This window comes from Mastigoproctus giganteus, chromosome 1 (genome assembly GCF_048544385.1).
Source record: "Mastigoproctus giganteus isolate SK-2022 chromosome 1, ASM4854438v1, whole genome shotgun sequence".
Taxonomy (NCBI): domain Eukaryota; kingdom Metazoa; phylum Arthropoda; class Arachnida; order Uropygi; family Thelyphonidae; genus Mastigoproctus; species Mastigoproctus giganteus.
The window spans coordinates 177,315,655-177,343,156 of NC_143575.1; the positions used below are offsets into that span (position 1 = coordinate 177,315,655).

General features: G+C 35.7%; 1 protein-coding gene across 1 annotated transcript in view; it reads left to right on the forward strand.

Annotated features, from left to right (window-relative positions):
• The window catches only part of LOC150091323 (proto-oncogene tyrosine-protein kinase ROS-like), a 712,204-nt gene that overhangs the window by 165,462 nt on the left and 519,240 nt on the right, over positions 1-27,502 (forward strand). Inside the window, exon 10 of the mRNA XM_090389969.1 lies at positions 9,234-9,679. Coding sequence (XP_090246095.1) covers positions 9,234-9,679 — 446 coding nt within the window. The remainder of the gene's footprint in view (positions 1-9,233; positions 9,680-27,502) is intronic.

A 27,502-nucleotide genomic window follows, 5' to 3' on the forward strand; every position in this document is an offset into this window, starting at 1 on the left:
AGAACCTCTGACATAAAATACACAATGAAGAAATGAATGTTGCAGAAATATTTGAACAGTGTTGACTTTCTCTTTTCATCATTCAATTTCCGATAGCCGACAACAATCTTCTCTGAGCCCTGGCAAAATAAATATCACAGAGAACCTCATACGTTTTGTTTGAGGTTCTCTGCGAAAGATTTCATCTAGTTCTTTTACCGTTATCTCCTTCACGGTAACAGTTTCATCTGGCTCATTTAAAAATTTGAATTTTTAAATGCAAGTCTGCATTGACTTTATTAGCGAGAGACAAACAAGTAACACGTCTTCTTGCAATGGTTGATGAAACACACCGAGGCGGGCAGCAGGCAAACATTTGTTTATTGCTCGTCCGACGTGTGATTGAAATCTTTTTCAACTATCGCATAAAAAAAAAAGATCGTGTTAACTGGAAATTTGCATCGTGTAAAGTGAAAAATGGTATAATTTTTTCAAATAGTGGTAATTGAAAAATGCGTTAATCGAACTAGCGTTATGCGAGGTCTGGCTGTATAAGGCAATGGTCAGGCCATACCTTCCTCAAATGTAGAGTTGCTAGAACGAGTACTGAAAAAGGCAACAAGAGAGAGGAACAAAGGGATTCTCTTACCAGGAGAGGCTTAAATTCTGTAAGTTGCAGCATCTGGAGACTAGACACCTATGAGGTGATCTGATTGAGGTGTACAAGCCTTGAATGGTTTGAGCAGTCTCAATGCAGATGGATTACTTCTGCTTGCTCAGATTACGAACCTGAGGGGGGGCATAGATTCAAATTGAGGAAAGACGGTTGTAGAATAGATGTGCGGAAGTTTACCTTTAGCCAGCAGGTAGTTGATTGATGGAACAGACTTCCATCTGTTGTCGAAATAAATTTAAGGCTGAACTAGACAAACATTTGGAGTGACCGGATAGGTGAAATGGGAATGGGTTTTTTTATTTATTTTTTTATTTTTTTTGGCTGATGCTCTATAAGCTTGCTTTCTTGCATCATATGCCTCAACTAATGCTAATGCTAAAAACAGCCAGAATTCCGGTCATGCTAGATATTGGATTTCTAGCTTTTGGGGGTTCAACTGTATACCTAAACTTAATATGTTGACTTTTTCTTTCATTTTTCTTAATTCTTATGAGAATAAAATAACTTAAATTAGAGAGTAACTCAGTTCACTGATGACTTGTTATAAAAAGGGGGAAGATATATAAAGTACATAATTTAAGATTTTATAAATTTTTTCTAGTTTATTTGAAAACTTAAAGAATATTAAAAAATAATTTTGTCTAAGGTAAAGAAAGCCCACACAAGAAGCACGCAAAAGTTCGATCAAATTTACCGGTAAAAGTACTTTGCTATAACGGCATTTGTATTGTTGCTCGCTCGGTAAACAGACGGAGGGTGTTATTGGTCTGGAGTATAAGTTGAATCCCACGGGAGCTTGAAACCCTCCCGAAGTGGAGGGGATAACCTGATCTTTTTTCTTTAGAATCACTAATTGAATCACGAATAGAGTCATATTGGAAGTTCTGGTGTTGTAAAAAATGTCCGTAACGTAGTTTCACCTGTAAACGTTTTCGAAGTTTGCGTGCTTCTCATGTGGGCCTCCTTTACCTTTGCCTTTTTTTTCTTAATAAACAATTTATCCACTAGTCCACCAGTGATTCTAAAGAAAATAGGTCAGGTTACCCCCTCCACTTCGGGAGGGTTTCAATCTCCCATGAGATTCAATTTCTACTCCTGACCGATAACACCCATTGTATGTTTACTGAGCGAGCAACAATACAAATGCCGTTATGGCAAAGTACTTTTACCGGTAAATTTCATCGAACTTTTGCTTGCTTTTTGTGTGGGCTTTCTTTACCTTCACCGTAATTTTTTGAGTTTGATGCTGAAAAAGGCAAAACTTTAATGGTTTGATATTTCACTGACTAGGATGTTGTTGTCCTTTTGGATCTAACGCTATTTGTGCAGAATCCTGATTTTTTTCCTTCTTTATTTCCATGCACATTTTAAATAATTAAAATATGCATGAAATCTGTACCATGTCGGGATGCAGAAACTTCAGACTTTTTCATATCATGTCTAAGCTTCTTGGGTGAGGGTTGTACAGTTTTTGTCCCTGAAACTTAATTTTTCATTCTGAAAAACAAAGAAATTGCCCATATAATTCACATAATTTACAGATGTGATATTATGAGGCCTGTCTTCTATGACAGTGTAGTGGCTTTGTCATATGTCATTCATACAGAAAGGTCTGGATTCAAATCCCATTGATTACTAGAGAAATTTTGTGAAGTCTTTTCCCTTCTGAGCTTTGGTTAGCAGTCTTAGTCAAAGATACACAGTTTTCTTTCTTACATATATGTAAACAAAACTAGATGACACCTAGTTTACAGATATGATGATTTGACCTCTGATGATTATAGTTTGCTTTTGTTCTTATTCAAAAACAACACAACCTACACAGAAACCACTGACTACTAATTTCATCTTTTCTGCAATCCCTGAACTTTGCTCTGATCATCTGGATTACAATTTATATTATTTTTGTATGGAAGCCATAATTTGAATAGGAATAAAGGAGCAAAATGAAATTCATTGCCAGTACAACAAAAAGATTGATTAACATGGCCATGCGCATAGTTTTCTTTGGACAACTCTATTGCAGGTCTTTGTCTTTTGAGTCTGTTTATTCTGCCCTACAGATTGCTTGAGTATGAATCTAGAGATGGCAAAATAATAACAATCTCTCTATGCAACATGATGGTTAGATTATTTGGAGCATTGTATTCAGGTCTGCAAATTGCAGCCAAAAATCCAAAGATTAGTGTTGAGTGCAAATCTGATGCACATACTCATATGAAAAATAACAACTTTGACAACCAGACATCTAAGGAAAGATTTGATTGAGATGTATAAAGCACTGAAGGAATTGAGTGAAATAAATGAATGTGGTCTGCAGTCTCCTTTTTAGAAAAAGTAATTACCAAAAGGTATTTTTTGAATTCCTTTTGGTAATTACATATAAAAGTTTCTATAGAATGAAGAAAATTTCCATATAATGAATGGATTATGAGAGACTTAACTTTGTATGGTTTGTTTCCACCTCTGGCCTTAAGGCAATTTAAGCAATTAAATTGTAGCCATTCACATTCACAATAAATGGATGGATGTTTGTTCCAGCAATCAACCACCCATTGGCTTATGGCAACTTCTACATATCCATTCTGCAACCATCCTTCCTCAATTTGAATTTATGCCTTCTCATGTGCATGGTCTGAGCAAGAGGAAAAAGCTCATCAGCATTGAGCTTTCTCAATCCATACGAAGCCTTAAAAACCTCAATTAAGTCACCTCACATGTGTCTAATCTCCAGATGCTGCAATTTGGAGAACTGAAGCCTCTCTTGATAAGAGCACCCCCTCTTTTTCCCCTCACCAACCTTGTTATCCTTCTCAGTACCAATTCCAACAGCTCTACATCCTTCCTAAAATGAGGCCTCCAGATCTGTATGTAGTGCTCAAGATCTGGCCTGACCATTGCCTTATACAATGCGATAACACCTGCTTATCCCTGCTTTCAAAGTTTCTGTATATCATTGGCAAGACCCCATGAGCTGTCCAAGGAGCATGTCTGCACTGTCAGAGAATTTCATGTTTTTGACTGCACAATTAACCCCAAGTCTTTTTCATTCTACACTACACTGAGTGTAGTATTATACATTTGAAAAGTTACTCTGGAGTTACTGCTACCCATATGTCCTACCTTGCATTTCTCCATATTAAACTTCAGTTGCTATTTCTCAGCCTATCAACCCAATTTTCCTAGATCTTGTTGCAGTAGCTCACCCTGACGACTGTCATTAACCACCCTGCCAACCTTTGTATCATCTACAAACTTGGTCATTAAGCTTCGTATACTTTCATCAGTATTATTGATAAATATTGAAAACAACAACTGAACCCTGTGGAACTCCACTAATGCCATTAGTTCACAAAGCACAGTGCCCATTGATAAGCGCATTCTATCTTCTACCATTTAATCATCCCTTTATCCATAGCAGTAACTTTCCCTTAAAGCCCCATTGCTTTGGTTTTCTGTGCAACCCTAGTAGTCTTTTCTGTGCAACCCTAGTAGTCTTTTCTGTGCAACAGTATCAAAAGCCTTCCTGGAATCCAAGTATATGATGACAAATTTATTTTTTGTATCCTGTTACTTGGTCACTGCATCATAGTAATCTATCAGATTGGTTATGCAAGATTATCCTTTAACAAATCCATGTTATGATTGCAGTATAATTGCATGCCTGTCCAGATGGCCCTGCATTACTTGTTTTACCAGTGATTTCATTATTTTCCCTGGAACTGATGTTAAGCAAACAGGTCTGTAATTACTCACTTTGCCTTTTGATCCCCCTTTAAGATTTGGTGATACATCTGCACTCCATAGGGACTTTCCCTGAATTTAATGATGCTCTCATAATTATGGCTAAAGGTTTGATTACCTCTCTTGCTGCCTCTCGTAATATAATTGGATAGAGTCAATCCATCCTAGGTACCTTTTTTATGTCCATCTTCGACAATTTCTCCTCCACTTTCCTTTCAGATATCACAGTCATTTAGCCCCTCATTAGATTTTGATAAACATCTGGCTTCCCCTTTCCTAAAGAATTCTTTATGCGTGAATGTAGATGTGAAATACCTATTTAACTGGTCTGCAATCTGAGTAGAGCATCAACAGTTAACTCATAGACATCAAGTGGCCCAATGTGATTCATCTCCTTTTTTCTAGAGTTTATATAAGTGAAGAACTCTTTGCTGTTTTTCTTTGTATCCTTTTCCAAAGATTTCTCACAATCTGCCTTCACTTTCCTAACCTCCTTTGTGACATGATTACAGAAGAATCACTGCTGATAATAACCAGATCAAGTGTATTGCTTCCTCTTGTTGGTGTGGTTGAATTAATAACTGTGGAGGAGGAAAGGGATCTGGTAGTTAGAATACAAGAAGATATGAAGTTTTCTGAACAGTGTGAACAGGCAGCCAGGAAAGCCCATGGTGTCCTACCGATTATTTATCAAACATTATTCCGTAGAGATTTGAAAGTCATAATTCCACTGTATAAATCAACTGGGCTAATGTAAAGAAAGCCAACATGAGAACAATGAGAAACGTCAGATAACTTACGTGGAAAATTAGTTTCCCGACACTAGACTCTATCACTGCTCGCTTGGTAACCAGATGGTAGGTGTTATCATTCTGGAGCCGAAATCATGAAGGATATATTGATTGACAGGTAGGCGTGGCAAACGATGAAATGGTGTGGGCACGACAGAGAACAAGCTACTGTGTAATCATTGGTTGGCATTATAATGTGTATTTATGAGTAAAGAATGGTGCATAATAGTTTTGTAATGAATGCTAAACAGGTAATAGTAGCGATGAATCTTTTAAAGATGGAAGAAATTTGTAAGGAAAATAAAACGTTGGTTGATTTTTTGATGAAAACTAAATTAATAAAAGTTTCTTTCTGTTCATTTTTATGTTCTTCATTATGTTTTTTCTCATTATTAAAAGCAGATTTTTGGAGTTCATGAGTGTTTTTACTATACTGTTGATTTAAGTTTGGTTACAATAAAAGGAAAAGGTTTCTTTATTTTTCGTTATATTTCGTAACCTAACCTTAAATATGGTAGGTTATGAAATAATAGAAACAGTTTCCTTAGAAATGGTAACCTTAAAAGTTAGGTTAGGAAATAATATAAGAAAAGAAAGAAAGATTCTATATATATATATATATATAGTAAATAGCTGTTGAGATGTTGATTGACATTATGATACGTGTGTAGCTGCACGAGTGTCTTTAAAAATAAAAGTACAGTAATAAAAAAATAATATTTTAATAAACAATTTATGTGCTAGTCCACATGGTTCTAAAGAAAAAAGGTTATGTTACCCCTTCTATTTTGGGAGGGATTCAAGCTCCCATGGGATTCAAGTGGAGGTAATCCGACCTTTTTTCTCCATTAAGGCATATTATTATTAGCCATATGGTGCAAGGAAGCCTGAGGCTTATGCTGCACCAGCCAAAAAAAAAAAAAAAAAAAATTCTGAATTACCCCAAGAGAGAGAGAGAGAGAGAGAGAGTCACCAAGAAAAAGAAGAATTATGATATCCAGCTCAGGACCCTGAGTGTGCCAAGCCCATACTCACCAGATGTGAGCCCCTGGGGTTAATATTATTGAACAAGAAAATAAAAATACATTCATAAAAAAATTTATTTTTTTATGAATGTATTTCTAAATATGACCGTGATTCTAAAGAAAAAAGGTTAAGTTACCCCCTCCACTTTGGGAAGGGTTCAAGCTCCCATGGGATTCAAGTGGAGGTAACCTGACCTTTTTTCACTATTATGGAAAACATTCATTAGGGCAAGTTACCATTAGTGCTACTGAAATGATACTAACCCGATGTTATCGTGTGTTGTGTTCGCACACCAATCAGCACATCATTTGCCACACCTACCTGTCAATCAGTATATTGTTCTTGACTTTGCTCCAGACCAATAACACCTACCATCTGTTTACCAAGCGAGCAGCGCTAGAGTGCCGTATCAGGAAACTAATTTTCTGCGTAAGTTATCCGACGTTTCTCGTCGTTCTCGTGTTGGCTTTCTTTACCTTCGCCATCAACTGTAATACTACGTTTGGAATACTGCACTCAAGTATGGAGACGTCATCTGAAAAAAATATTCAGCTTCTTGAAAATGCCAGAGACAGGCAACTTGAATGGTGAGATCGGCAGAAGGATGACCATATGAGGAAAGGCTCCAAATATGTTGGCTACAGACCTTGGCAACCAGTAACCTGAGATGAGTTGACTGAAGTTGCGAGGGATTAATAGAATGAATGAAGGGTGGAGTTCTCACTGTTACAAAGAATTCCAGAACTAGGTGTCTTAAATTCAAATTACAGGGGTTGAGGATTATATTAGATTGTAGAAAGTTTTCGTTTAGCCAGTGAATTGTTCATTGCTGGAAAAAGCTGCCCTCACAGTGAGTATGTGAGGAGGGAAGCATATAATTTGCATTTTGTTATCTACTTGTTGTTTTTTATTTTTTTCTTTTTTTCTTTTTTTTTTTTTTTGACAGTGCAATAAAAGCCTGTGACTTACTTGCACTATATGACAAATACTATTACTAATACTCTCTAACATGCCGCTGTAAAAAAAACTTCACCCAAGAAATCCACAGATGTCTTGCTGGTTTGTAAGTGACCAACCCACAAATTCCAGTCAACACCTGGAAGGTTAAAATCCTCCATTATGAGACATTATAATTTGCTGGCACATTCTATTTCTCTGTGTAGTTGTTTGGTATACTCATCACTGTCATTAAGCCTATAACACTCTGCTACTCTCAGTTTTGTTTACCCAGTGTCAGCATCACATCAAACTGACTCAACATTGCACTCATTACCCATATCAACTGGTTGTTCTGCCTTTGATTTAATATGCTTTTTAACTAAGAGCATAACCCCTCTACCTCTCCTAGCCTGTCTGATCTTCCTGTATACATTGTACTCCCCATATTCAAATTCAGCATCACTTATTTTTTATGAGTGATAACGTGTTTCTGCTATTCCTACAATGTCTACATTTGATAACTTAATCAATACTTCAAATTCATCAAATTTATTTACAGTGCTCCTAGAATATACATGCACGTATACATGCACATGTTCTTACTCTTAGTTACCATAACACAGCCCATGTATTTATTTGTTCCATGATGACCAACAGCAGGGCTTGAAATCCCTGACACCTTGCTTTCCAGGCTACTGCATATTCCAATAGAAGCAGAGCAATAATTACTTTCACCTCTGCCTGTGCTCTAGTTAATCTATTAGTTTGTATATCTCCCTTCCCAGGCTAGCAGTTTTCCAACCCACCTATCGTTGCCTCGATAGCATCAGCAAATATTCTTGCAATTATTTCCAACCCACCTATCATTGCTGCCTCGATAGCATCAGCAAATATTCTTGCAATTATTGGCTATACTTACTATCTATTTGGATAATCTCCTTCAAATTTGCCTCTTTAATACTGTGTACACCAATTCCAACACTGTTGAAACATCTGGGGATGATTAATACTCTTGTGTTACGTTGTGAATAATTTCCATAATCATTAGAAATCTGTAACTTTTAAGATTAGGAACCAAAGAAATTCACAGGAGCAAAATTCAGTGAGTATGGTATATTGGGGACTACAGCGATTGATTTATTTGCAAGTAATTTATGAATAGAACACACCAAGCATACAGTGGCATTATTATGATACAAGTACCAATTCCTTATAGACCACTTTTCTGGCCATTTTCCTGAACGACATTGTGCAATTGCTGTAAAGTTTTTTTGTAGTGTTCCTGGTTCACTGTGATTATATGGGACAAATTCATAATGAACATTGCTCTGTGAATCAGAAAACTCAAGGTTTACCTTGAGTTTTCCAAGAGAATGATGCAATAAATTTTCCCACCACTATATTTAACAAGAGTCGCTATACCAAAAGACTTATTGCTTCAATATAAACTTCAGCTGTTAGGCCAAGAGCTTTCGTGGCTAGTACAGTAATTAATGGAAATTGGAGCTTATTTTATTTCATTTTATATAATAAGTAGGTAACTCTTTAACATGCTTAACTTGAATTTTCACTTATTTCTGATTAGAAGCTGCTTAGACAAGAAGTTTTAATTTACTATACAGATGTAAGACAAATAATCAATTTATTTCCTAAGTTTTCATCTATATATGTTTCCATAATATGCAGTATTATTTAAATTCTGATTATTTTACCATCATTACTTGAGCTGAACTAAGATTTACCATATCACTTGTTGCTGAGATTGAAATGGTTTTGAATTTTATTGCATTTATGTATACAGCTTAACAAATATAATTAGAAACCAACAGGATGAATACAGTATATTTAAAAGTGCAATACCTTAAAAGAATACTTAGATTAGCTCTTCTAATACAACCTTAAAATATGTAGATCGATTTCATGTAAAAATTTTGAATTATTGACTTGAAATAGTCATATTTTATATAAATTTCGATAACAATCTGATAATCTGTTTTTTATATCTGATATTGTTAAAATTTAAATGTAGATATTTTATATTGAGTAATGTAATGTTGCATTTTAATTCTGATATACAGGTATTTATACTGGGTTCAACATGGTGGACCAAGTGGTGGGCTCTATAGATTAGATTTGGATATAGTGGGCAATGATGTAACAAGTACAGCATATGTTTTTACAGAAGCAATGCAAATCATTCAAGATTCAAATCTTGCAGCATTTACAATAGATTACAAAAACTTTCAACTGTTTATTCCCAATGCTCTAAATAATACTATTGAATCCATAAGTCTGGATGGTCTAGAGAGAGTCAACATCAGACCTAATTCACAACAACCTCAGTTTACTAAAGTCAAGAATTTAGCAGTTCACAACAGTCTCTTCTATTGGGAAACAGAATCAAGAGTATTTGGTGAAGAATATCTACCCCAGGAAGATAAATATTATCATAATTCATATCTTCTTGGTGATGGACCTTTCTCCTGTCTTAAAATTCTGCATGATGCTTTACAACCCCATCCAGGTATTTTTTCTAAATTCCTTTCAAGTACTGTAATAACAAAGATCAGTTTATTTTTAATGTACAATATTAATTCATTTAATAAACAAAATTGTATGCCAGTTTCTCTCTCTCTCTCTCACACAAGAACCATTTAAAATGTATTATTGAAAGTTAAATTTTCCAATGTGAATTTCATCATATGAACAAAATATTTTAGGAAAAAAATAAACAAATTTTAGTTCAAATGCTGAAAATAGATGCTTAACTAAAAAATTGCTTAATATGTTAATACATATAGCCAGGAATTTTTTTTTTTTTTTTTTTTTTACTTTTATTTATTTCATTGACTTTCTTCTGTTTCTCTTTCTCTCTATTTCTTTCATCACTAAAATATTAGGTAATTTTTTATAGCTTATAAAGATAACATTCTTTAAAAAAAATTACATCTTAACACATGATTTTCACAGAATGGCAACTTCCTTTTCCTTATTTAGTATTCATTCCTTAGTAGGACACTACAAGGAGATTTCTTGGGGGTGTCTTGAGATACAATGATACACCAGTCACTCCAGTATTTTCACACAGGTAACATTACTTTAGGCACAGTAATGTTACCTGTGTTATGTTACCATTTCAATGGCACTTGAAAATAGCATTTATAAATCAAAGACACTGTTACTGTGAATTGTAAGGGAAACAAGAATCTAATTGGAATCAAAGTATGAGTCTGGGATCCTAAGTTTGCTTGGGATCCAAGGCTCTTACTTTTATACAGAATATGTTATTATTGTTATTATTATTTTTTGTTATTTTTGTATAACAAAATAACTTTTGTTATTGTTATTTTTGTTTTATATTAAAGTATTTTGGCAAAAGTATCAATTCTTGACAAAATATGTCATATTTCTGTCACTACCATTGTAACCTGATCCTTGAACAGGAGTTTGGTAAACTTGGCATCCCAGACCTTATTTTCATTCATATTTTTTCTTGATATTTCTTGTATCATTTTGGTAAGAGTTTCAAAAATGTTCTAAAAGTCACTCAATAAAATTCCACCTCTCCCCCCCACCTGCCCCATTTGAACATTCATAGCAAGAGTAGCAAGTTTTTAGCAAAGGGTATCATGTTCTTTTCGAATGTGTGATTAGAATGAGAGATGGCTACCTGTTACAGCCAAAAACTAACATCATTTAAGTCACACACGCATGAGATTTATGACAGTTTTCTGTAACAGTATGGAGGAGGGGGTGGGGTCAAAAAAGATTTGTATTCACCCAGAAGTAGTTGTAATAGAAAGATGAAATTTTTTGTTTGATACCTTGAAATTTCTATAGTAACCACACAACTTTTGGTTTTGATCTGACAAGTTTTTTGCATCATGGAATGAAGTGAAGTGCCACAATGGCGTTTTCCCTTGCTCTTTGTGCAATGGAAAACACTTAAAACAATACACGAAGAAATGGTTGCTGTTTATGGAGAAGACCACCTAGGTTACGGTGTTGTTACACATTGCTATAAACAATTCGAATGTGGAAGAACCTCAGTGCATGATGAAGAAATTCAAGGATGACCAGCAACTTTTGTAACAGAAGAGAGTGTTGCAAAAATCGAGGCATTAATCCTGAAAGAGCACCTTATTAGCGTCAAAGAACTACCTGCAGATCTCCAGATTAGTGTAGGGTCTGTGGAGAACATCATCCATCAGTTTCATATGAGTAAAGTGTCTGCTAGATGGGTGCCCAGACTTCTGACCCTTGGCACCTCCGTAGCCAGGTGGGCAGGAGCAGCAGTGCGTAGCACACACTTCTTGATTAGACCAGGGTTTGGGCTCGTGACCACCAAATATGGAGGATGTGGAAAGGTCAGGGAATGACTACTGCATATCCCCGGAGCAATATGGCCTTAGTTGCTAATGCTCCTAAAAAACTAAATAACATAACTTCTGACCATCCCTTACCAGAAGAAGGAAAGAGCACAATGTGCCAGGAAAAGCAGGAGTTTTTTCACAGCTAGTCACCATGGTTGAAACTTGGATCCATCACCGTGATCCCAAAACTAAACAAATGTCAAAGCATTCAGAATCACCACCCCTAAAAGGGCAAAGGTTCAACCAAGTGCTGGAAAGGTGATACTGTCAGTTTTTTGGGATCATCATGGTGTAATACTAACAGATTACCTTCAAAATGGCTGTACTGTGATGGGTAAGTATTATTCCAATCTCCTCATAAAGCTGTGTGCTGCTATAAAAGAAAAAAGATCCAGAAAGCTGTCAAAAGGTTTGTACCTGCACACTCCTCATGCTGTAGTGAGGTGTGCCCACAAATGTGGGTTTGAAATATTTCTGCATTCTGCTTATTCCCATGACTTTACAACCTTGGATTTCTTCCTCTTTCCTGCACTGAAGTCCTTTATTCATGGAAAACACTTTGCTGCTGAATTTTGCAACCGAGTCCTGGTTTTGAAGGTCAGTTCTTTGACTGTCCTTCAAGCTCCTACAAAACTGGCCTGCGGAAATGTATTGAGAGATGGTAAAAATGTGTCATTTTGTCTGGTGACTATGTTTGAAAAGTGTAACACATGATGTTTGTTTCAGCCTTCTATTCAACTACTTCTAGGTGATTAAAAATCATTTTTGAATATCCACCCCCCACCTTGTAAAAGTGTTAATACATATACTATGATTTTTAGCATTTCTCACCAACCATTGAAGTAAAAACGAAAAACAAATCTTAAAAAGCTTTATATTTAAATTTACAATAAATTTACAGTAGATCAAACAAAACAAAATAAGTGTGATTAACAAATAATAACTGAAGCTTTCAAAGGCTTCTGCCTTCTTCCTCAACAGCACTGTTGAGGAAGAAGGCAGAAGCCTTTGAAAGCTTCAGTTATTTTAGCGCTTTTAATCTAGTATATTTTATTGCATTTTAATTCAGTATTTTATTATCATTTTATTTGTACGTTCACTGTAAACTACATTTGTTTTATCCTATCTTAATTCAGTATTTTGTTATCAGTAACATTTTATTTGTATAATCACACTTATTTTGTTTTGTTTGATCTACTGTAAATTTATTGTAAATTTAAATATAAAGCTTTTTAAAATTTTGGTTTTCGTTTTTACTTCAGTGGTTGGTGAGAAATGCTAAAAATCATAGTATGAATATACCCAACCCCAGAGGCCTATTTGAAGAACTGTTAATACATATATGGATATAGTCCTCAAAAACCCTTCCTGCAGAACACTATAAAATAGAATATCTGTTTGTTTGTCTTATTAAAAAAATTATGCAATCTGCTATAGCAACAGGTGCTTCAGGGTAGTATATGAACACTAAGGTGACCCAAGATAGTATATGGGCAGAAGTGTATTGAGAGGTGGCAGAAATGTGTCATTTTGTCTGGTGACTATGTTAAAAAAGTGTAACATATGGTGTTTGTTTCAACCTTCTATTCAACTACTTCTAGGTGACTACAAATATTTTTTGAACCTCCCTCTCATAAAAGTGTTAATCATGTATGGATATGTCAACCAGACAAAATGGCACATTTTGTCTGGTGACTATGTTGAAAAAGTGTAACACATGATGTTTGTTTCAACCTTCTATTCAACTACTTCTTCTAGGTGACTACAAATCTTTTTTGAACCCCCTCCCCCTTGCAGAAGTGTTAGTACCCTGCTTCTGACTACCCCTTACCAGAAGAAGATCTGTCTAAAATGGAATATATGTCTGTTTGTCTTATCTAAAAAAATTGTGTAATCTGCTACAGCAACATGTGCTTTAGGGTAATATATGTACATTAGGTTGACCAAATTTTCAGGGATGAAAACTGGGACACAAATAGGAAAATCCAGAACATAACGAGGTCTAGCTGGAAAAAAAACTTTGAACCATGCATTGTTTTGTATTTTTGTTAGTTAAACACACATAAGGGCAAAATGAATGAATAATTCATATTTGAATAAGGTTTTTTTATAATTTGCAATCTGTAAGATATAAATATACTGTATGGAAAACTGAACAGTATTGTTTTTTTACAAAAAATAAATATTAAGCTTTTTTCTGGCTCACATAATAGTAATTATCATCTGTAATAGGTGACATAATACACTCAAAAAATGAAATATGTATATGGTTTTGTTTACAACTGCCTGCTATGACAAAAGTGATCCAAACAAAAATGCTTTGTACTTAACTGTTCACTTGATTTTGTTTCTGAGCAACTAGCAATGGCTGCAGAATACTTGTTTGAAGAGTGAATTTCTGACAATAGATTTTTATTTTCCACCAAGAAAGAATGAAAATTGCAGCATGAAAACTTAAAGTACATCCTCACTCCCATGATGTCTTTTATAGTAGTTATATCCAAATTTTTTTTTGTCTGTCCAAACTTGGTTCATTAATCAAAAAATTCTTTCAACTGATGCATTGCTTCCAGGCAGTGCAAATTCATCAGTGATTTTAATGTTATCATATAGAATACCGTCTTTTTTTTAAATGCACAAATAATGAAACTCATTTTTCTGTGACCAGTGTTTTATTTTCAACCCATTTTTCGATTTCCCCACAAAAAATTTCTGAATGCTTTGCAGTTCATCAAATAAATTATTTTCATCAACCGAAATATTTCGATTATTACTCTTCAAGTGCTGGTAGCATTTCTCTACCATTTCCCAAGTGGGTTTTTCCTTGAGCAAAATCCATTTGAAAGGTTCGAATTCCTGGTAATTAGAGGACCATCTTTTAATGAAAAAGACTTCAAAGAAGACTTTGAAGGATTGGTAGAAGTCATCAACACTAATTTATCCTCTGTCACTCATTTCAAGAATAATATTTTGGTTGCATTTGTTAAAAACGTTTCTGATTTAGGGGTTTGTAATTTTTAAATGAAGCTATCAATTACCACCATAATTTCTGTGATGAAGACGTCTTATATATCTATCTCCATAATAGTAACATTGAACAGTTTAAGTTGACTTTGAATGAAATTATGCCAAAAATATGAGAGCAGATTGTCAAAAAGTGTTTTGATTAGGGTTGGGCATTTTTCTAAGAACATAAAATAACATTTCAATACATCATATAGTGCAATATAATCTTTTCCATACATGGAAGTAATGTTAGCCATCTCGATTTTGAGTGTCCTTGCTAATGTGTATATTCAACACTAACTAAATCACAAAACTCGTTCAGTTCTTCATCCCTTATTATTTATATGTGGAAAGAAATTGAAAATCTTATTCACAATGACTTCAGTGTCGGTTGGAAGGCAATCAGAGGCTGTTTTAATACTATTGTAAATGTCATGGGCAACACAATTCACACCAGTGATATCTCTCTCTTTCTCTCTCTCTCTCTCTCTCTCTCTCTCTCTCTCTCTCTCTCTCTCTCTCTCTCTCTAGAATGTCAGTTATCTTATAAAAAACACATTGTTTTTCTTTTTCTGTTAGAACTTCTGAAATTTGTGTTTACATTATCACTTGATAATATAATATTACTTTTTTGTTCAAGATCTATTTTTCCAAAACTTCAACGACGTATTTTGTGAATTTCCAAGTTTTGATTCCGTGATTTGTATCAAAAAATCGTACTACTAAAGGAAGAGGTTTAAGATTACTGTGATTGGATGAATCAATCATGACAGATGCAAAATTTGCATTTTCTAATCCTTTTATGATTTGATACACCACAGAAGACACAAGAACATTTTTTACAATAGCTTCTGTTTTACTATGAGCAGATACAAACTTTTTACAATATAATTTTTTTATAAGAGATGATAAGCAGTCTGCTGATCTAAAACTTAGGTTGTGGGCAACACTGCGAAATGTGAAGGTACCTTCCGCAGTAGCAAGCTGTAAATCCTCAACCCCAGGAACCATAGGAATAAATCTTATGAGTTCTTGATGACAGCTCTTGAGAACCATGGAACTTTGACTTTAAATGATCCTATATATCTGATCATCCTCCATGTTCAATGGAAAATTCACCACTGCACGTAGAGCACTCAACTTTTCCTTCATGCTTGTTTTTTTTTATAAAATGAAATTCCTTTTGTAAATTTTCATTAAACAAACATTTCCTTTTTCCCATTATTATATATTAAAATTATTCACTTCAGTCTTAAGTATTTTGCATCTACATTACACCTCATGGGTGAATGTAGATGCAAAATACTCATTTAGTTTGTTAGCCACCTGAGCAGGATCATCAACAGTTGACCCATCAATATGCAGTGGACCAATCTGATTCCTCCCTTTCCTTCTAGAGATTACATAAGTAAAGAACTCTTTGTTGTTTTTCTTTGCATCCTTTGCCAAGGATTTCTCATAATCTGCCTTTGCCTGCCTAATCTCCTTTCTGACTTGGTTACAGACCAGCTTATATCTATCATAGGCTTCCATGTCACCCATTAATTTATATGTATCCCATGCATTTTTCTTCTCTGCCGTATGTCTCATTAGTTCATCTGACATCCATTTAGGCCTAAACCTTGAACAATATTTCTTAGTTGGTATGTAAAGTAGTAGCTTCCAAGATAAATTCTTTGAATGCTTCCCATTTTGAATTTGCTGTTGGTAACATCATCAGTTGGTCCCACCGTATAGAATTTAAATACTGTCTCAGACCACTGTAGTCACCTTTACGAAAGCAAAAACCCTTCCCTTTACCCCTTATGATAGTTACCTCTTTGAGTAAATCCCACTTCAGCACACTGATCACTGCCACCTAGTGGTTCCTTTATCTGCAGATTCTTAATGCATGAAGAATCACTACTGATAATCAGATCAAGAGTATTACTAGTTGCCTCCCGAACATGCTGATGTAGAAAACAATCATCCAATAAATCCACAAAAGCCTTGCTAGTGTGTGAGTGACCAACAAACAAATTTCAGTCATTATCTGGGAAATTAAAATCCCCCAGTATAAGACTTTCTGATTTACTGGCCCACTGTATTTCCCTTTACAGTTCCTTATTATACTCATCAGAGTCATGAGGCCTATAACACACTCCTACTTTCTATTTTGATATCCCAATGCTTATGTCACACCAAACTGACTCGACACTGCACTGTCCAGCGATATCGACTGGCTTCACTTCCTTGGATTTTATGTGTTTCTTAATTAATAGTATAACCTCTCCTCTATTCCTATCTTGTCTATCCTTCCTGTACACATTGTACTCCCCAAATTTCAGTTCTGCATTCCTTATATCTGTATGAAACCACGTCTCTGTTATCCCAACAATATCTGCCTTTGATGTTCTGAGCAATACCTCAAATTCATCAAATTTATTTACCAAACTCCCAGCACTGGTGTACATGCATTTATACATGCACCTGTTCCTATTCTTAGCTACCCTAACACAAGCCATGTGTTTACTTGTATCGCAATGACTCCCAGCAGTCTCTGAAATACCCTGCATCTTTTCCAGGCTACTGCTCATTTCAATAGAAGCAGTGCAAAAATCACTTTCACTTCTGTCAGTGGCTACTGTTAATCTATTAGTCCTTATATCCCCCCAAGCTAGCAGTTTTCTGACCCACCTAACACTGCCTCGATAGCATCAGCAAATATTCTTGCACCCTTTCTATTTAAGTGTATGCCATCCCTGTAGAAGCAGTCTCTCCTGTTAACAAGTACAGACCAGGCTGAAAAAAATTCTACCCCTTGAGCCTTGCACAGTCTTTCCAGGGTCGAATTGATCGACAAGGCTCTCATCATATACTCCCTGCTATCGTGTTTGGGCAGAATTGCAGACACTTTCAAATACAACCCTAATTCACGGCTTTTTTTTAACAGTGACCTGTACTTGTTAAGTAATTCTGCCAATATACGGCCTTAAACAGCCACTGGTGAAGATACAAAAACATAAAGATACAACAAATAATAGAGCATACGGATACATCGGAGCGTGGATAGTACAGCATCACAGAGAGTCCACCTAGAGCATGATGAGGGCATACATGTCTGCAAGAATGGAATATCTGTAGGTTCTGTCTTTGCAGAGCTTCTCAATGTCTATGGCTAATCTATTCAATATTTGAAAAGAGTTATGTGGAAACATGTTGTCCAGGGAGGACATGCTACGCAGCTGCGATCTGTATGGGGATGTGTTAGACTGGCATATTCTCCTGTCTGGCGGTCATATCCCATAAATCAAGTGAGCTCAGTTTTCCGGATAGCAGCTGAGAGAGGATAAGAAAGGTTCCTAGAGATGATGTGATACCTCCAAGGAAGCTTATTAAGATTGGTGACCAGAACAGATTTTGAGATTGTAGGCGTTGGCCCGGCAACCCTATTTAACCATTTCAAAATCCAGTATTCCAGGGAAAGGAACCTTGTTGTAATTCTTCAAACAGGCCTCTGAGGTTGGGTATATTCATACTGTGGATTTTAGTGTTTTGCACCAACCTTACGTAGAAATAAAAACACAAAGGAAACTGGACTTTTAATAACTGTGTTTATAATAAATTATAATAACCTGTATTTACAATAAATTTAACTTTACGATAAACTATACATATAAAATATTAAAATCTGCTACATTAAGAACAATAAAATGCATTAAAATATACTAAGTTAAAAGCGATAAAAAACCATAGCTTTCAAAGGCTCCAGCCTTCTTCTTCAGCGGTATTTTCTTATTCTGCAGTACATCTTTAAATATCAGCAGGTTCATGGTACTCATCACGTGTTTCATTCTCACGCGTTCCGTTCTCTTACGTTGTGGAACCGGAAGTGGCTCGAGCGGGAGTTTGTACGGAACCGTTCATCCCTTCTGAGGATAGTGGCCTCAAAGAGGGGATGAATCCGCGTACCTCTATCTCTATTAATGTTGATTGTAGAACAGATCCGCAAACTCTCGAGCCACTTACGGTCCCAGAACTTATGCGCCCGATCGGTGATGATAACATCGTCCGGGGAGATCTGGTGAACCTTGTTGTAAACTTCCACCTAGTACTGTGGAAGTGCGAAATCTGAATAAAGTTATAAAGGACTGTACTAATTTCACTGGTCAACAAAAAAAAAAAAAAAAAAATTATAACTATGGAGCAAAAATTGTAGATGCCAAATGAAATTGATCTGCTGATGCCAGAAATCTCAAATTTATGTTTCTATCACGTCACCACTGAAAGATATACTGAAATTTTATCACATTTTCACTGAAAGATATACTGTAACTTAATGGATGACCAAATTCAAATATCATACAATACTACATATGCTATCTTACAAATTAGTCTTTTCATTAGTCAACTGCTCTTATTCATTTATAAAGTGCTTTAATAAACATATAGTGTAATAAAATATATTTTGTTTCCTTAGAAATGTTTGCCATTCAGAAAGTTTTTCTTATAATCTATTTTGCTTTCCCTCTTAAGAAACCACCAGTAATTTCCCATCATGGTAGTATCCCAGTGATCTTGGCACTGCTTTTCCATTGTGGATATGTCCTGATGAAAGTATTCGCCTTATTCATCACTGAAAAGACCAATATTTTAAAATTAAATTTCACAGACATTTAGCAGTCAGTACCTTTTATAACACTGCATTAAAAAATACACCAGAGATTCATAATTATTTAAGATAATAAAGCACTTAAAACCTATTCTGGTATTATTATGTTTATATGCGAATTGGGAAAACACTGTGTATGTACATAATGGAGTCAAACGTTTCATGGTATTTTCCTAACACTTCTTCAGTGACAGCTGTCTTTACAATATCACTGTCACAAAACATCACTTAATTCACAAAAGCTTGTAGTTCTTGTGACCTAAGAGATCTGTGTATAACTGCTTTAGATGATCACCAAGCTGCTAGCTCAGTACCTTGTAGCTTTGTTTCAAATACTTCATCTTTGAGGAGTTTCTTTATTTGAAAATTCCTTTTTTATTGAGAGCCTTAACAAAATTCTTCATTAATCCAAGTTTATATGCAAAGGTAGAAGAAGAAGGAGAACAACAACTTTTTTTGGTTTAGCCAGTTAAATATATTTTATATCCCTCCCTGGTAAAAATTCCTCCCTCTCTTTCCTACTGCTAATATAATGTTTTTCTGTTGTACAATTGCCCCACAAACATAGAAAACAGCAGTATTTTTGAAACCTCCCTCCAAACAGGTGAGTAATACAGTTACCTTAAGATCACCACAAACATTCCAAGCAAAGTCATGGTATTTTATTGAATTCAGGATTTTGGACATATTTCTTTCAAGCCAATAGCGTGAAGTAGAAAAACTGATAGGATTGCATTTCCATTGTGCAGCAAAATTGCTTTTAAACTTAATTTTGAGTTATCAGTAAGTATATGCCATTCATTAAGATTACATTCAATGCCAAGTTTGTTCAGAAGACAATAATGTTTTTACAGAAACACATACCTTCTTCTGTAACAAAATATTTTGAAAACAGTGATGTTTTTAATATACAGATAAACTGTACACATACTCACAATACGACTGCTTGTCTATTACTGAGAGAGAGAGGGAGATAAGAGGGAAGCAAATAAAGTTAAATACTCAGTAATGATGGCAGTAATTTAAACCTCCCCAACATTACTGCCATCTGAGCACATGCAATCATTATTATTTGCAAGTAATATAACATTCCCAAATTGTAGGAAGATATAGTTTTATGCAAATTAATGTAAATAGAGAGGTATTTTTGAAAAAGATGTATTTATTTCATAAAGCAAGTACAAAAACCAAAGAAATACAATTTCTAATATTTACCTTTATGACCATCCTTTGTTTTTGCATAGATTCAGTTTTTTGCAAGTTTCCATGTGCAGTACTTTGGATCTTGTAACCACACTTTTATCACAGTACAAATCGTCTCTTTCATTGAACAGTCCATTTTTTGACCTTGCAGACAACCCATAGATTTTCAATAGGATTGAGGTCAGGGAAGTCTTCAGATCGTTCCAAGCACTATATTGTTTCCTCAAAAAAATTTGCATGACTTTTTTTTTGGGTGAATGGCAGGGACCAGGGTCCTACTGAAAAATGGCTTTTTTGCATAAGTTGCATCTAGCTTATTCAATTCTGATAAACTTTTTTTGCAAAATTGGTATATATTTTTCACTATAGCTCATTCAATGTGTAGATACAAGGGCTCTAGTACCATTATATGAAAAACAATCCCAAAACATTTTTTGAATATGGGTGCCTAGTAGTCTGCTGCATATGCTTAGCAGATATGGTTTTGCCCTATGATCTTACATGTGTCTCTCACTCCCTATACTTCAAAATGGCTTTCATCAGAAAAGAGAAGTTTTCTCCAATTTTTTTTTAGTCCAGCTTTTATGCCTGTTGGCCCAGTTCAGTCTTTTTGAGATGGAAACATTTTTGGTGGCACCTACTAAATATTTTGGACTGAAGCAAAACCGATTGGTAACAGAAATGCAAGGCAGAAATGACATCACATCCTCAATGACACTAACTCAGTCACTAACATTGATTCAGTAGAGTAAGTAGTGGTGTGAGCATAAAACATTACATTACAGTGCCTCCGTAGCCAGGTGGGCAGGAGCAGCAGTGCATAGCACACACTTCTTGATTAGACCGGGGTTCGAGCCTGTGACCACCAAATATGGAGGATGCGGAAAGGTCAGGGAATGACTACCGCTTATCCCCGGAGCAATGTGGCTTTAGTTGCTAATGCTCCTAAAAACCAAATAACGTAACATTACATCATTCATACTAAATATTTTGGACTGAAGTAAAACCGATTGGTAATGAAATTACAACACGGAAATTACGTAAATGACGTCACTTCCTAAATGATGCTAACTTAGTCACTAACTTTGATTCACTAGACTAAGTAGTAGATGTGAGCATAAAACATTATATCATTCATAACTTCAGTTCTAGCTATTCTCTATGTTTCTGAACTTATTTAAGAACATAGAGAATGAAAAAAAAATAATAATAAATGCATTAAAATGTTGAACATGTTTGGATTCTTTTCATTCCTAGAACCTTCTAAACTCATCCAAGTAAGGGTGTTTTCACATAAAATAAAACAACTTTCATTCATATGTGTACTCATGCAGTTTTTTTTCTTCAGAGTTGCTTTTTGATTGGTTTAGAAACTCTCCTGCCAGCCTCTAAAAGTCTGCATTGGACTGTGAATCATATATTTTCCACACCATGGTACAGTCGGTCCTCGTATAACACGTGTTTACATTACACGAATTCGATCATACACAATTTATAAATAGGGGAACGATATCTTATATAACACGAACCGAATTCGCTTATGCACGATTCACCTTTGTGTTTACAAGAAATGGCAGTCGAACGCGGAATCACCCCAACTGAACGCAACACGATAGGAATGAAGAAGATTCTGAAAATGTATTTATGTGTTTTATATCAGTGAAGGGGAAACACATTTCACCATAATAACGTAAAAACCAACACAATTCCAGCTATCGGTATGCAATTAGATCGAGTTTACTACCAGTTTATAACAGATTCCACTAGCAGAAACGCAACTGGAAATTGTTTTTATTGTTTTATGGTAGTAACCCCCAGAAATGTGCTTTAGTAAAATGTGAGGTGTTAATAGTGTATCTCGGCCTTTACGGTGTTGTTTATTCAGTTGCAACACACTTCGCAGCTTTGTTTATGTGTATTAAGGGTGCCTCCTCGTTTTGTAATTGTGCTTTAAAAATGAGTAAAATACTTAAAAGGTGTGAAAAGGAAGCGTCCTGGCGAAGACACTGCAGATTCAGAGAGAAAAAAAAAAAAGCAATATCGATAAACAGAGGCGGACTGGGTCAAAAATTCTTACCCGGGAAAATTTATAGTGGCCTCATGCTATGGTTTATGGCCAAAATCACACCCACCGGCCTCCGGCCCACCGGGGTTTCCCCAGTAAAGCTTATGGCCAGTCCGCCTCTGTCGATAGAGAAAAAAATATGAAATTGTGAAACGCTTTGAGCGAAATGAAAGACCATGTGATATTGCACGTGCTACAGACCTAAATGAGGCAGTGCCAAAAATTACAAAGAATGCGGAGAAAATAAAAACTACTTTCATAGCAGGAACAACTCAAAGTGTAATTAAAATCCATTAGATTAAGACACAAGAATTGGAAGAGATGGAACGGCTGTCTTTTCTATCTGTTTTTCGATTTTCTGTCTGTTTGGGTAGAAAATCAGACAAAAAACAAGTTTGCTTACGATAGAAGCAAAAGCATTAGCAATATTTTATTATGTAATAGTCGTAATAAAATACGTAAGCATTTTATTACGACTTACGTATTATAATTTATACTTACGTATTATAAAATATGTAAGTATTTTATTACAACTATTTTATTTAATATAATAAATTTTTTACGAATAAAATACGTATTTTATTCGTAAAAAATACTTTTTTAGTTATTAAAAAATACTAAAAATACTTTATTATAATATAATAAATAATAAAAAATAAATATTTTTTATTATTTATTATATTATAATAAAAATATTATATTATTTTTTATTACGTATTTTAATCGTTATAAAATACGTAAGTATTTTATAACGATTAAAATTACCCGATTATTTATTGTGTTTGGTAATGTTTTGGTTCCAAATGTGTGTTCAATCTTGGGTGGTCGGCACCTAACCCCACTTTTCCCATAGGGCCTGTTGTTTATATTGCACGATTTTGCATTGCACGAGGGTTTCTAGGAACACAACTATCGTGCTATATGAGGGCAGATTGTATTTGCAATATAGTGAAATTTTGCTGCACTGGCAAAAAAAAACAAAAAAACCCCAAGTAGATAAGAAAATACAAATTATGTGCTTCTCTCCTCCCACAGGTAACTATCCAGTTGACCTTTGAATTTACTCAAACTGTAAGCCTCAACTACCTGCAAAGCAAATTGTTCCAGCAATCAACAACTTGCTGGTTAAAAAAAAGAACATTTCCTACAATCTAATCTAAACCTCAAGCCGTAATTTGAATTTATGATTCCTAGTTCTGAAATTCTTTGTAACAGTGATAATACCGCCTTCATTCATTTTACTAAACCCTCTCAGAGCCTTGTAAACCTCAATCAGGTCACCTCTGAGGTGCCTGGTTGCCAAGCTCTGCAGCCCACATAATCAGAGTCTTTCCTCATACAGTCGTCCTTCTGCTGATCTCACCATTTGAGTTGCTTGTCTTTGGACCTTTTCAAGAAGCTTAATGTCTTTTTTTCAGATTAGGTCTTCATCCAGTATTCCAAATATGGTCTTATAATTGCCTCATACAGTGCGATTATGACCTCCCTATCTCTACAGGATAACGTTCAATAAATCAACAATAGGACACAGTGGGCTTTCCTGGCTGCCTATTTAGACTGTTCAGAAAACTTCATATCTGCCTGTGCTGTAATTCCCAATCCCTTTCCACCTCCACTGTTTTTAATTCAACCCCACCAAGTGTGTAATTTATTTGTGGGTTGCTATTCCCCAAGTATAAGACCTTGCATTTAGCAGCATTAAAACATAGCTGCCACTTCTCTGACCATTTTTGAAGTCTGTTCAAGTCATCCTGAAGGAGCACTGCTTAGCATTGATCATTAATGACTCTGCCAATCATTAAGTGATCTGAAAATTGACATTGTGCCCCTTCCCTTCATCAATGTCATTTATGAAATGAAAATGAGAAACAACAGTGGTCCAAGAACCAATCCTTGAGGGACCCCACTCCTGACATTGCACCAATCTGAAGAATATTTAATCACAACAGTGAGCCTTCTTCAGTGCAGCCCTCCAACAATCCATCTTAGACTCTTGCCATAATATTACCAGTAATCTGTTCAACCTGTACAATAACTGTCATGAGAGACAGAGTCAAATTTGATAAACGTCTGGCCACTCACATCCTAAAAAAAAGCATTCTGTGTGATATATGCAAAATACCTATTTGGTCTGTCAGCAACCTGAGTAGGATCATCAACAGTAAAACCATTTACTTCTAGTGGCTACATAAATAAAGCCTTTGCTAATTTTCTTTTCATTCTTTGCAAGTGAGATGTCTCTTAATGTGCCTTAGCCTTGCCTAGCCTCCTTTGTGACTTGAATGCTGACTACTTTATATCTACAGTAGGTTTCTTATCACCTGAAAATTCATATGCATCCCATGCATTTTTCTTCTCTGCCACAAGTCTCGTCAGAATATCTGACATCTATTTCGGTCCAAGGCTTGAATAGTATTGCTTAGTTGGTATCAAAAGCCTAGTAGCTTCTATGATTACTTCCCTGAATGCTTGCCATTTAAAATTTGCTGTTGGTAACAATTAACAGCAGGTCCCACTGCAGAATTTAGGTTGTCTAAAACCATCACAGTAACCCTTATTAAAACAAAAGCTCCTTCCTTTGACCTTGATAGTAGTCTTTAAACAAATCCCACTGTGATTACTGCCATCCAGTCTTGTGTCTTCAGATTTTTATTTCTCTAAGGTTGTTTTTTTTTTCACTGTCCCCCCTTGTATATTAACAACCGTCTTCAGTTGACTGAAAATCCTATCAGTTTTGTTGATGAAAGCACACTAAGTTCCACCTTCCAGTTTGAAAACCTTCCTCTACACCAGAAGTGGCCAAGTTAATTTGTGATGTGATCTACTTTTTTCCTTCAAAATGTGCCACGATCTACCATCTCAAAAATTTCATTGCACAAGGTGCACAAATCGAGGGATGACTGTATATTTAAAATTCGTTGTGATCAACCGAAATTAAATCCACGATTGACTGGTAGATCGCCATCGACTCGTTGGCCACCCCTGCTCTACACAATTGGACATGCAGTCAAGTTTGTTTGTTATTTTGGTTTTTAGGAGCATTAGCAGCTAAGGCCATATTGCTCCGGGAAATGCGGTGGTCATTCCCTGACCTTTCCGCATCCTCCGTATTTGGTGGTGACGGGCTTGACGCAATCAAGTAAATTCTTCATTAAATTCAAATTTCTTAATCAAGTAAATTCTTCAGCAGTGCATTTCTGTCATCCTTTTTTTAGTCAGAAATGGTTATGTGAGGGCCATTTTGCTTATTCTGATTGTATAGGCATCAGTTTTGGGTGTTGCTTTTCTTTTCCACCCACATCAGTTTTTGTTTGAGAAATTGAACCTGTTTCATGTTTCAACTTTATTATTTTGTTAACAGCTCCTAAACTAACTTTATGCTGTTCTGCTATCTTGCTCTGAGTAAGAAAGGTATGTTCATCTAAGGTTACACACAACCTTAGATAGTTTTCTAGGTCAAATCTATTTCTGATGAGAAAGCTCTATAAACTTTAAAACTAAAGCACAACTCAGTAATTTTAGAAATGAAATTAGTTAAATAGCTTTTAACAAGTTTATAAAATACAATATAGCAAAATTCTACTCCAACTGGATTCTTGCTTTGAGACGGTCATGTTCCAAGACGCTTTGAGACGGTCGCGTTCAAAGCCGCTAAGTGGATTTTTCTTATTTATTGATTTGAAATTATTGTTTTTCTAAAACTTTTGATTTAAATTTAGTAGTATAACATTATTTTGTGATTTTCTGATTAATTTGGTGTATTTATTCTTTACTCGGCCTTGTAATTGCATAAAAGTATCGGTAAAGGTTTCCACGTGTTTCAACTCCGCTACCGTTCATAATTTTCCCGCCTTTGTGATATGATAGTTATATACCGTACTAGATAGCGTTAGTTGAACTTCATTAGCAGTTAAATTGTACGTTTAAATAAATACATATAACGACTTAGATTACAAACGTAATATAATTAATTATATTTAACATAATTAATAAATTAATAGAATCATGACTCAGACCAGAGCAGCAAAGCAAAAGGCTCAAGCTAATGGAAGTGCTGTGGCTCAGAGCAGAACTGAGGGGGGCAGTTGTCCTCTGACTCACAGCCTTATAAAATGCACTGTTTGCTTGATGTTTGCAGAGCAATCGGGTACGGGACATGATACTGCCAAGGGGGATGTCTTTGTGTGTGTGCGATGCAAGGAGTGTATCGATATCAGGCAACAACTCGGCGTTCTTGTGGGCCTATATGAGAGCTTGAAGGACAGGGTGGATGCCCTCGAAGAAACTAAATTGAGGGGCCCATCAAGCTCTCAGCTGCCCACATCAACGCCAGAGCTTGCACTTGGGCATCGCGTGACACAGAGACAACCCCCAAGGCAGAATGCGCTGGTCCCGAAGGAACTAGTAGTTGTTGGTGACTCTATTGTCAGGGAAACGGGGAACATGCTTTGTAAAAAAGATAGGTGGAACAGGACCAGGGTATGTCTGCCAGGGGCAAAGGTTGATGACATTGTAGAGCGAATATCATCTTTTAAGGGCACAAAAGGTGATATAGTTGTACACGTTGGCACTAATAATATTAAGAGTAGGAGACCGGCAGAATTACTTAACAAGTACAGGTCACTGTTGAACAAAAGCCGAGAATTAGGGTTGAATTTGAAAGTGTCTGCAATTCTGCACAGACACGATAGGAGGGAGTATATGATGAGAGCCTTGTCGATCAATTCAGCCCTGGAAAGATTGTGCAAGGCTCAAGGGGTAGAATTTTTTTCAGCCTGGACTGTACTTGTTAACAGGAGAGATTGCTTCTACAGGGATGGGATACACTTAAATAGAAAGGGTGCAAGAATATTTGCTGATGCTATCGAGGCAGTGTTAGGTGGGTCGGAAAACTGCTAGCTTGGGGGGAGACAAAGACCAATAGATTGACAGTAGCCACTGGCAGAGGTGAAAGAGATTCTTGCACTGCTTCTATTAGAATGAGCAGAAGCCTGAAAAACAAGATGTACTTGTTAACAGGAGAGATTGCTTCTACAGGGATGGGATACA